Source organism: Acipenser ruthenus, chromosome 8, assembly GCF_902713425.1.
Source record: "Acipenser ruthenus chromosome 8, fAciRut3.2 maternal haplotype, whole genome shotgun sequence".
Taxonomy (NCBI): domain Eukaryota; kingdom Metazoa; phylum Chordata; class Actinopteri; order Acipenseriformes; family Acipenseridae; genus Acipenser; species Acipenser ruthenus.
Genome location: NC_081196.1, coordinates 51,023,650 through 51,036,078, shown reverse-complemented (window position 1 = coordinate 51,036,078; position 12,429 = coordinate 51,023,650). Strand labels below are relative to the sequence as shown.

At 36.8% G+C, this 12,429-nt stretch overlaps 1 protein-coding gene across 28 annotated transcripts in view; it reads right to left on the bottom strand.

The window, feature by feature from the left end:
* Nucleotides 1-5,087: 5,087 nt before the first annotated feature.
* The window catches only part of LOC117407435 (guanine nucleotide exchange factor DBS), a 68,541-nt gene continuing 61,199 nt past the window's right edge, over nt 5,088-12,429 (bottom strand). For 18 of the 28 annotated variants that reach the window (XM_059029163.1, XM_059029156.1, XM_059029164.1 and 15 more), the window contains 7 exons: nt 11,832-11,891; nt 11,406-11,480; nt 9,918-9,992; nt 9,110-9,225; nt 8,882-8,994; nt 8,108-8,211; nt 5,088-7,688 (listed from right to left, as the gene is read on the bottom strand). In XM_059029163.1, the coding sequence (XP_058885146.1) occupies nt 7,594-7,688; nt 8,108-8,211; nt 8,882-8,994; nt 9,110-9,225; nt 9,918-9,992; nt 11,406-11,480; nt 11,832-11,891 (638 nt within the window). In that variant the 3' untranslated portion in view covers nt 5,088-7,593. The remainder of the gene's footprint in view (nt 7,689-8,107; nt 8,212-8,881; nt 8,995-9,109; nt 9,226-9,917; nt 9,993-11,405; nt 11,481-11,831; nt 11,892-12,429) is intronic. The other 10 variants (XM_059029172.1, XM_059029173.1, XM_034012457.3 and 7 more) reach the window with 5 other exon arrangements.

Sequence of the window (12,429 nt, the reverse complement as noted above, 5' to 3'; positions counted from 1 at the left end):
GACTCATCTTCTTGTCTATCCATGTTACATGTTTCTTATTCAACAAATACATATTTTTACCATTCTTTTTTAAAATGTAGTGTATTGTGTTCAAGAGCAAACATATAAAAGTACTGTACTATTCTGTTCTGTTCATGAGAAAAGTCCACCAGGGCTCAAATTAAAATCAACTACTGTAGGTCCCTCCCTGTGTGACTGTCAGCTAGTAAGTACTGCATTAGCTGGCAGTCACTCATTTAAAAAAAAACAAAAAACAAAAAAACACATGTGCAAAATGTGACCGAGGGATAATTATTAGCTAGTTAATCCCTTGGTCACCACCTTAAAAGCTGCAGGCTTTACTAAAATACTCAAAGAAAGTTAATACATTAATTACTACCTAACACTCAATTTAGAACCACATTTACATTGCGCTTTAGTATACAGTGCTTAATCATTATTTATTTCTTAGCAGATGCCCTTATCCAGGGCAACTTACAATTGTTACAAGATATCACATTATTTTTTACATACAATTACCCATTTATACAGTTTTTTTTTTTTTTACTGGAGCAATCTAGGTAAAGTACCTTGCTCAAGGGTACAGCAGCAATGTCCCCCACCTGGGATTGAACACACAACCCTCCAGTTAAGAGTCCAGAGCCCTAACCAGTACTCCACATTGCTGCCCTGGTTTTTCATTCAATTCGGTTTTGAAAATGTCTTTGAATAAATGAGGTGGCATTGCTGTTACAGCTCTGCCTTGCAAGTATTGTAAGAGGTTACAAAATCAAAAAAACATATTATCAAAGCCAGCCATGATACATTTAGTATTTAAAAATGCTTGCTCTGCCCATTTCAAAGGAAATCAAATAGGATAATGCTGCTTTCTTCCCCCCTCCCCCGCTAAGAAAATATACTTTCCACATTTAGCTAAAAATAGCAGCACATCATTTTTGAGACTGATTCAATTTTTTTTTTGATAATTTAGTTGTTGCCAATTATTTTTGTTATTTTCTCCCAATTTAGATTGTCCAATTATTTTTAGGCTGACCACTCCCCCCACCCCCGCTGACTCGGGAGGGGTGAACACGAACACACGCTGCCCTCCGAAGCGTGTGCCATTAGCCGCCCGCTTCTTTACACACCGTAGGCTCGCCATGCAGCCACCTCAGAGCTACAGTGTTGGAGGACAATGCAGCTCTGGGCAGCTTACAGGCAAGCCCGCAGGCACCTGGCCAGATCACAGGGGTCGCTGGTGCGAGGTGAGCCAAGGACACCCTGGCTGACCTAAGCCCCACCCCCAGGGGGTTCTCATCCAATTGTGCACCGCCTCCTGGGAGCTCCCGTCCACGGTCGGCAATGGAATAACCTGGACTCGAACTGGTGATGTCCAGGCTATAGGGCGCATCCTGCACTGTGGTTCAGTGGAGCCCCAGAGCCTTAGAAATGGCTTTGTAACCCTTTCCAGACTGATAGGCATCAACAACATTTTTTTCCGGAGGTCTTCAGGAATTACTTTTGAAAGTGGCATGATGTGCCTCTAGAACCTGTGTGCTGACAACTTCACTCTGATGGTAAGGGCCAAAGTTAGTCAGATTTATATTGGGCAGGGCTGGCCCAAATCAGGCCTGGTTGTTAACCAAAGTCCTCAAACAGCTGACCCTAATTATACCTTTAATTGGGTTGAGTTAACTAGGGGGGGCAATAACTTTTTCACACCTGAAGATTGCATGTTTGATTACCTTGCACACCAAACAAATGAAAGAAGCACCAAACTCTGGTGTCATTTTTTCTCTCAGACTCCCTCTATATACTACTACAACCCACAAAAAAATCTGACCAAATACAATGTGAAAAATGTGCAAAAATGTAGAAAATCAGACGGGGCAAATACTTTTTCACGACACTGTATGTGACTGTATGCAGTTAATCCAGTCCTGTACAGTAGCTCCTTAGCCTTGCAGTTGGTGAACAATCAGATATCTTGGTTTACACAAAATAGATACTGTATTAAGTATAAAAAAACCAAACAAGTTACAACCGTCCAGGCAAAGAAAATAGCACTGGTGCATCTTGTAGAAATGTGCACACAGTACTGGCCCGGGGTACTTGCAGTTTAGCTTTAACATTGTAAACTGTACATATGGTCTTCGGGGACCTTGCAAGACTTTGCATTTCATGAGGCGATCCCTGTGAGCAAAATGTAATAAATAAATAAATACCATTAGGAACAATCTCCAAGATGGGTAGCTAGCAGGTTACATGATGTGTCCCGAAAGTTGTATACACTGGAAACTAGTGTGCTTTAATACAGCACATGGTATGTGAACTGTGACAGGTTAGATTATGTGTTGAAGATGTGTTGGAATCAATGAGGTAGACAAGTAGTATAGAGGCAGGTCTGTAGGTTGTGCATTGCTGTTACAATTCTGACTCGTGCAAGTAAAAGGTTAAAAGCTTAATGGTTAAAATGTTTGCTTAAGATGCCTCTGCCTTTTACGATGGAAATCAGAAAAAACTTGAACCTTTCCTTCTTTTTATGATAAGAAAAAGGCATGTATTTAGGTCAAATTTGCAGCTTATCACCGTTTAAAAATCAGTGGAACAGATACAATCTTTAAACTGCAGCAAAATTAAACCACTTTGTAGTAAATCATTTTCTGTGATAGGGTAGCAGGGAGGGTTGATTCAAAACAGAGATAGGAGAGCAAGTTTATTTTTCAATCAACTAAAATATAAAACAAAAAAACAGTAGGATTTTACCAACAGCAGGGCTACAGAAACTGATTATATATATATATATATATATATATATATATATATATATATATATATATATATATATATATATATATATATATATATATATATATAAAAAAAGGATATATTTCTATATAATACAAATCTTTTACACTTACATCCTAGTACAATGGTTCCAAACTGGGGACTGCAAGATGGGGTCAAGGGAGCTAAATAAATGTTTCTTGAATAACCTGGACATCTGACAAAGCATGGTCTCCAGCCCTGGGGGTAATTGAATGTACATAAGCAGTGCTGTTAGGTGCATTTGATGTCAGCTCTGTTGTACACTTATACACTTAAAATGCCTGCAGTACCTGGTCCTAATAAAACATACCTTTTTAATATCTTAATTTTTCAAATGGTTTAATTTGAGGTTTGCAGGCTACAAATGTTTATAACTGTAATATTGTCTTCTTAAAGCAGACAAAGCTAGGTGCTTGTAGTAGTTTTGAGTCTTGCATCATTACTTCAAGGGGCATGTCAATTATCTAGAAAAATCTGAAAATCAGGCTGCAAAAACCTACATTAGTCGGTTTACTAGGTGTACTGTAAACATTATCCACATCATATTTGTGATTTCTCATTTATTTTAAGAGACTTCGCTACAAGAACAAAGAAGACTATGTGGTGACCTAAAAAAAAAAAAAAAAAAAAAAAAAAGAACCAGGGCTGACAAATGGAGATTAGATAAAGGGGCATTCAGAAAGAAAATAGGAGGCACTTTTTTTTTTACACAGAAAATTGAGAGGGTCTGGAACCAACTCCCCAGTAATGTTGTTGAAGTTGACACCCTGGGATCCTTCAAGGAGCTGCTTGATGAGGTTCTGGGATCAATAAGCTACTAACAACCAAACGAGCAAGATGGACCAAATGGCCTCCTCTCGTTTGTAAACTTTATGTTCTTTCTTATGTTATTATGTACATTTTTGTCTTTTCCAATACAGTTAAAGAGGGCGGATTTTTGAAAAACAGTTCTCAGGGCTGCCCTATACAATAAGGCACAATGGTTCCCTATTGTGGTGCTTTATTTCTCATGGGGAAAACAAACAAACAAAAAAAAACCCACAACAACAACAACAACAACAATTGGTAATTGGATTAAAAATCATTTTTGTAACTAGTTTAAACAAATTTGTCTGAACATTTAGTTATTTGGACAAAATTAAAATGGTTTAAGTGAACTAGCCAATGGCCAGGCATTTGTTCCAAAGCCAATTAGTTGGACCAGACCTACAGGGTCATTGTTAAGAAACCCAGATAGGCAGCTAGCAAAGTGTACAATATCATTTTTATTTTAAGCAGTGCTTAAAGGTTCAGAAACTGAAACTTCTTGGATATGGCCCTTAATGTTTTAGTCCAGACTACTGTCCACATCTGAGGGATAAATTAAAAGTAATCTTGAGGTGATTCAAACCTACTTTGTCCTAACCTACTTTAACAAAAGGGACTATGTTTCAGCAAACATATTAAATCTGCACTATTTATGTACTACAACATGTATGTTAATTGTTCATGGTAAACAGTATGTGCAGGGAACTAAATAGGCTGCTTTGAAATGAAGGCAGTTTACAGCCTTGGTATGCCAGTAAATATGTCAGCGCCCCAGATGGGAGGAAAATATTCTTTCAAAAATCGGCTTAAAAATAAATAAAATAAAATAAAATAAAATAAAATAAATAAATTTAAAAAAAAAACCTCAATGTGGCAGTCAATTGCCATTGATTTGTACTCATTTGTATTACTCTTGCTCTTATTGTATTACTTGTATTGTAACACTTGAAATGTATTTGCTTACGATTGTAAGTCGCCCTGGATAAGGGCGTCTGCTAAGAAATAAATAATAATAATAATAATAATAATAATAATAATAATAATAATAATAATAATAATAATAATAATAATAATAATAAAAGGTGAGGGAAGGAAAGCTTTTCTTGTTTAGCAATCAACATATTAAAATAAATGGATTTATTACCAATAAGTACTCCTAAAAGGCAATTATGAGTACGTGCACCCCTGGTGCATTATAAAGCTTCTAATTACAAACCAAATACAGTTTTCTGAAAATTAGGAAACATTTGTGGTAAACCAGGATTTTCCATAATAGTTTTTGATAGTAATAATTAGCTCAATTTGAATTATACTAAACTAGCAATAAATAACTTGGCTGCATGAAGGAGCAGTTAAATTATTATTCACAGATGAATGGTAAATTGTTTGGTTTATCAGAAATGTTCAAAACAAAATCTCACTCCATCTAGTTTACTGTATGTATATTTATAAAGAATGACATTGACAAAGCATTGATTGCAAATTCCAGCACATATTACTGGAATTTAATCAGGTTAGACATCCATACAAATTAAAGACCCTATATATATTTATTATATTCATTTATCAAAGAAAAAAAAAAAAAGAAATTTGCTGCAATGTGCTGCATAAAGTGCAAAGCAAACATAATGACCTTGCAAGTGCAAATCAAAGGAAATAAACCCTAAAAATACATCACATTACAGGACATTTTTTTGACTGTAAATGCGTCATCTCCTGTTTGTTGAAATAAATTAATGGTGTCCCCTACAGGTAATAAAATACTTGAATGTTTAATAAGGTTGCTATCTTGTTGTCCGTGTTTAAACAGTTGTTTCAATTTAAGTCAGTAACAAAGAAAATGTCTAGTAGACACATTTGACAAGTGTCCTTTTCAATGTCTGTTGGCTTACATAGTATAGTACTTTATTGTAGATGCAAGCATTTATTAAAAGCGAGCCTAGGTTCCTAGAGATAAAAATGTCAAATTGGGTTTGTCAATGTTCCTGATAAAGCACAATGTACAGAAGGCTGAACTATACAAGAATACATTAGACACCCACAAATATGTTGTGTAGTGTAAAAGTAATGGATTGCAGGGATACAGCAGCTTTGAGTGTATTTATACAAGAACTATACAAAAGCAACAAACAGAAACCCCAATCCAAAACATATTCACAAATCTGAAACCTTAAGCAAGTAACAGTCCATTACACTACAAAGCAGACTTGCAGAATTATTAACTTATGCTTCAGAAACATGCATTTACAAGATTATAGTCATATAGAACTCTGAAGGTTAAGAATTAAACATCACTTGTGCAAATCATTTAAAAGTCCTTTGGGCATTTGCATTTGGGATTCACTTATTCAATTTAAGCATTTTTGCATACAAAATAACTTCCAAATGACAGTCAATGTCAACAGGACACTATCTATTTCATCCACTATAAACAGCACGTTTGAGAATGCCACATTATTAAGGTGCTGTACTTTGCCATTACTTGGAGTTTATCAGCACTAGAATGGCAATAAATTAAACTATAAAAATGGCTTTTCTGGGCAAGACTGATCCCCCCCCCCCCCATATATATTTTGTTTTTTGTTTTAGAAAAGCTTTAGAAATTGCATGCTGCAACAGATCTACGATTGTGTTAATTTCCTGATAATGCTAAAACACATTTGTGGCATCCCTCTCATGCAAGTGTGGCTGAGAAAAGGCAGCTGTATGAAAGATGTGGCCTTGCATTATATACAGACAGATGGATAACAAGCAATGTACAACGCATAACCAAGATAGTATCTGATGGCAGATTTCCTTTAAACCCTTTAACAAGTTTTTATCTTTTTCACCTTATATACACACACACACAATACTACGTGTCTGAAAAAAAAAAAAAAAATCAATGAGGTAAAAGTAACCACGTTTTCCCTTATGCTTTTTTCTTCAACAAGAAATAAATTAGACACCTGCTTCAAAACGTTAAAGAAAAAGCAGCAAAAAAAACCCTTGACAAAACCGCTCTTAAAAATAAAACGAGAAAGCAATGTCAAGTACAGTATACAACTGCAGTGTACACCAACAGCAAAAGATAACAAGTCTGTCAAAGTATCAAACACTCACTTTGTAAACCGTGGCTGTTTAGAAGGTTTTTTTCAAAAGGCAAGAGAACCATAAAAATGGCTAATTAGGTTGTGTAAAAAAAAAAGAATTTAACATATTCATCAATACTAAAATAATGAAATTCTTATTTAAACACTAGACGTCTCTCTCAGTGTCTTTGAAATGTTTGTCAAAGGTTTCTTTTAGCATTACTAAGTATTCAAATCCTCTTTGCAATCAAAAAGCTTTCAAAGCAGAGGCTAGGAATACTCTTTTACTGCTGCAGTTGTTAATAGTATACAGTGTGCCAGAGGACCAAACTGGAATGGAGTGTAGACCTTAGTACTTCAATGTACTCAAACAAAAAACTAGATATATACACAGTGCTGTACATGCGATACTGCATTTCCACAACAAAATTAATGTTTTCAGAAGAGGTTGCGTCCTGCAGAAAATATTTAGGTTCTTGCATCCTTCTCAAGTTTTTTTTTTTTTTTTTTCGGGCAGTTTTGGGGGAAAATAGGTATCTTGTCATATTTTATTTTAAATCTGTTCCTTACAAAAACAAAAAACAAAACAAAACAAACAAACAAAAAAAAAACCCACACAATGCTGGTTCACTCATTGCGAATCACCTGTCCACAGATGCTCCTGTTAAAGTAGGAAAAGTCTCTCTCGCAAATATTGCATTGCTCCAGGAGAAATCCGATGGTTTGCTTTAGAGTAGTTAGCACTTAAGTGTGGGCAAGCTGCATTGGATCACACATATGACAGTGTTAATTCCTTCAGTCTGAAGATTAATAGGCTGTCAAAGCAACTGCCAGTGTTCTGGTCTATACAGAGAAGGACAGAATCTTCCCAGGAATCGGCACCAAGTTTGACAGATGAGGCCGGTCCTTAGCCTTTGATGTCAGAGATGCTGGTGTTACTGGCTGTACAACTCTCACTGCAGCTGGAGGATGTGCTCAGGTTACTGGAACCAGTGCCTGATTCTGGGAAAAAATATAAACAAATTGAAACAAAACAGCAATTGCATTCAATGACTCGGGAATGGCCATGAGTAGCTAGAATTTCTATCTCCTAGTTCCACAAGGAGAGCGGGGGGGAGGGGAGTGGGCTAAGTGGATCAGCAGACCAGCTCACTTCTATAGCTCTTCACCTCTGGAGCTCTCGGTTTGAATCTGCCTTGGGTCACAATAAAAAGGAGCCTTGTGGTCTCAAAGTACCACCTGGTGGACATCAGTTCACATCAGCAAACCACCACAAAATTAGCACTCTGCTCCCAGTGCTTACTTTTCAAAAAGAGCTCCTGTTGTGCAACTAAAGGCATTGTTTTAAACACAGATGGGTTCACTGATTTTCAACATTTCAACATTTTCAACTATTAAAAAGGCCTAACTTGTAGACTAACCTGAGCTACACAAAGAAAGCGAAGATTTGGAGTCCCCGATCATTGTCAGTAGGTTTGTAGCAGAAACCCATCCCTCTTTGCTGGTATTGAGGTTCTTAACATACCTGCCAAAACAAACAGAACTTCAGGATTTCATTATATTAAAGCCTGTAAAAGGAAAAACTCAGAGACAACCCTCAACTTACATTAAAATGAGATGAAATCAAAACAAACAAACAAAAAAATCACTAGAAAAATGACAAATACTTTAATTGATAAATGTGAATTAAAATCACTTTGAGCAGCTGACAAGTAACACCTTCACATGAAAGATTCTTTAAAAGAGGAAGGGGTTTGGCAATTACTTCCAACTAATGGCTGAACCAGAAAGATGGACAAAAGGGGCAGGTTAGACGTTTCATCACTCTGTCAATCTAATACTGCCAGCATCACAAACCAACCAGAACTGTAAGAAATCAGTTTTAAAAAAAACAACCAGGTTGTTCTTAAATTATATTTAGTGTGAAATTTAATGTAACAAAAACAGCATCTGTAAATAGGGAGAACTATGTATTTAGTAATACTTCAAAAGAAAAAAAAATACAATAAGGATTGTGGCAATGTTTGGGAGCTTATGTATGTAGTGGAAAGGAATGCCTTGCATTGGATTTGAGTATTCGAGTACTTGAAATACCTGATGCCTGAGTATTTAATCCACCCCCTAATTATAATATTGAATATTCACAGCAAACCCAGTCCACGTCAGTAAGCAATGTGCTTCACTGCTGTAAGTACCATTGCCCATCTTCTCCTTCCCGAATCAGCTGGACCATTTCTCCGCTTTTCACTGTCAGGTCATCTGTGTTTCCTTTGTCATACTCGGCTACTACTGTATATTTACCAGGACTCTAAATAAAAGTAAAAATAAAGCTTGTGTAAAGTGAAAAAACAACAACAAAAACGCATTTCCACAGCAGAACTCCAGGGGTTCCAGCTGTACACGGTCAATACATTTTTACATACCAGTTTTTTACCTGCCGCCTCCTCCTCTGCATCCGAGGAATTGAGTGGATCTTCTGCACTGGAATAACCATCATTTTCTTCAGATGCATCGAGAGACTGGGATGCTTTACCCCAAACTGGTAAAAGAAGGTGCCCAGTTCAAAATATATAGCAAATAAGCATGATCACGCAATAAACCGCATTGTCAGACTGAGCCAAACTTTATTTTTAGTTAAGATTCAAATCATGAAAGCCACTCTGAAATTAAAGTGATACGTTACATTGCTAATCATCACTGCACACAGTTAAAACATAAACCAGCTATTTACAGTACAAGAGCTATTTACATCTCAGAGTTATTATATTGTAAAAACTGTATGTTGAATTACACCAGACAACACACACTTTAGTAAATAACTGAACCTGACCTAACCATTTATAAAAGTACCTAGTATCCCTCCACACACCCCAGTGAGAGCTTTTATTAGCACCTTGAAGGAGCATCATCCCCAAATCGCTTAAGCATAAAAAACTTCTTGTGGAATAGACAGCTTATCTAAATTAAAAATAAATAAAATGTACCTTAAATAAAAAAAAAAATATTATTTATTTCAATGATTTATATGTTTAATTTTGAATTATACCCCCCCCCCCCCAAAAAAAGACCAAAAAGGTAAAATCAATCATAGACATACTGGTTTAGGTATCTCATTGGAAACATGCAATCATTTGTTTCATTCATTTATTATTTTGTGTATTGTTTTTTTAGGAAGGTGTCCTTTAAAGCTCAATTAAAAGCCACTGTCACCCACACACTCGGGTAGTTTACCTGTCCTTTTTGCTTGTAACAGACTAGAGGTACTGAGCCATTTTACTCGAGTCATTGTTGTATGTGGACTCACATCTGTGGGAAAATCATGGGTCAGACTTTTCTCTTGAGGGGCCTTAACTAAAGTGAAAACAAACTTTCCTGACAGACAGCATCACCAGTTTAGCAACAAACACAGAAAAACTTGGGTTTGTCTGGCCTTAAATCAAGGACACAACATAACACTGTGGGGTGGTCTGGCCACTCATTTGAGAAAGACGTGAAGCCAGCGGATTTTGCCTTTACCCTGTGAAAACAGACCGACTCAGAGCCAACGCAAAGCCATTCGAGACTTCCTCAATATCTTCAAGTGACATATATTGACAATGCTTTCTCAAAATAAAATGTACTTGCATCAGGAATGCTTTCAGCTCAAAAGTACAGCAGATCAATTCTTTAGGAAGTTTTTGATCGTAACAGACTGACTGCTTGATATAAAAATCGAGCCGGATATCACGATTAAAAAATGTCCCTCTTTCAGCAGGTAACATTCTGTATTGAGGGCTTCTGAATACCTCACACATATAAATACATCCCTACCACTATACTCATTCTTTTTGGTGACTTTCAAATTAGTGCATGATGTACATGAGGATTTATAATAATGTTACGTGTGTTATACCAAGTTGGTATTTTGGTTCATCGATAAGGCAGCAATAATTGATGAAAATGTAGGAGATGACATTCTGCATAAAGTATTAATTATGTATTTGATTATAAGTTTATTTACTTCTATGTTAGTTTTATTTTCATATTTTGATACAGCTTAAAGCACATGTAACTAGCTAAGCAAGACATTTGCAGTCTCTCGTATCTTGGCGTCTGGGCAGAGAGCCAAAGTTAGCAGGTGTCTAATCAAGATGGGTGGAGGAGTGGAGACACAGTGTGAAAACAGAACACCACAAACAAAAGGACTAGTTTTAAACAGATTAGGTTAAGATAGCCTGTAAAATGCTTAAATGTGACGCACTATAGAATGTGATAGATTTGGGTGAGTTTCCACCCCCCTTACCAGGAGGTGTGTTGAAGGTGTGTGATAGCAGGGTGGATCCATACTGATTGGAAAAGAGTATAAGAAATGGGGTGGAAATGCTAATATATTCATAGTATTTAATGTAATGTTTTTGTTTGAATCGTCAATTCTTTGATTTGACTCCACTGACGTCTGTGTTACGATACAATCGTATACATTAGGGCATGCTGTGACCTGCGCATCTTTGCTTGCTTGTATCTAATGTTTATACGATTGTATTAACATTATTTTCTTTTATACATCTAAAAGTATTTTTGATAAAAAAATCATTTGTCAGATTTCCCTACAAAAATCATCTTTTTTCTTTTGGGAAAACAGTTACAGGTATATGAAAAAACACTGCTAAAACATAGAATTTGTACAATGTGAAATTAGATTAGTCCAGTAGTGATTTTACACTGCTTTGGATTTACTACCTCTAAAGCCAAACGGTGTTGGATCGCTCTTGATCTCGAGCCGTTTTGCTTTATTGTCAGGGCTAGTAGGAGATCCTGTAGAAACATTATAGGAAGAGAGACAGAACAAGAAAGAGGGAATTGAAGGGCACAGAAAGCAAGCCAGGAATTTCCTTCAAACCAAACACAAAAAGAGACTAGTACAAACAGGTTGTACTATCCTAAGTTAACTAATAAAACACATTGTGGGTTGGGATATGTAAAAGATAAAATAAATACTATGCACAACAACAAAAAGGGGCAAAAATTCCCCTTCAAAAAGGATAGGGTAGGCATAAATCATAAGACCAGGAGTAATAGTTTATTGTAAAACAAGTACAGGTTAACACTTCACACAGTCCCATGCAATAAATATATTTACAGTCTAAACTAGCACTCTAAGAATACCTGGTCTTGAAAGAAGTGAGATTGGTAACGTTCGACTTTTAACCGTGGGAGGTGGCGATTCTGTTAAGGAATGGAGGGCATGTCAGTACAGCCCAAAGCAGTACAAAAACAATTTAAATATGCAACATTTGATTATTGTAGCTTTCTCCCTGCAATAAATAGTGTACAGAAAAGTGAATTAAACTAAACTTAAATTTTTAGATTGTTTAGTGTGCACAATTTTTTCACCCCCGATTTTTTCCCCCAATTTCTAATGTCCAATCATTTTTTTTCTCTGCACCACAGCAATTCCCCACACAGCACAGGAGAACTGAAGGTTCGGTGGGCGTCCTCCGATCCCACGACCAAGCCAGCTTCCTCTTTTACACCCAGGAACTCAAGAGCGGATGTCAGCGAGCTACCAGCCCCTGGAGGACAAAGGCCAGCTCTGCAGGTGTCCGCTCTGAGCTGACAGGACGCCTGGCCACAGGGTTCACTGTAGCATGAGGAAGAGAAACAGTCCCCGATGGTTTTGCCTCCCTAATCCACAGGAGCTCCAGAGACAATGCGACTCTCCCTTTGGAATCCCCAGCAAAGACTTGTGACTTCGCACAGCCAG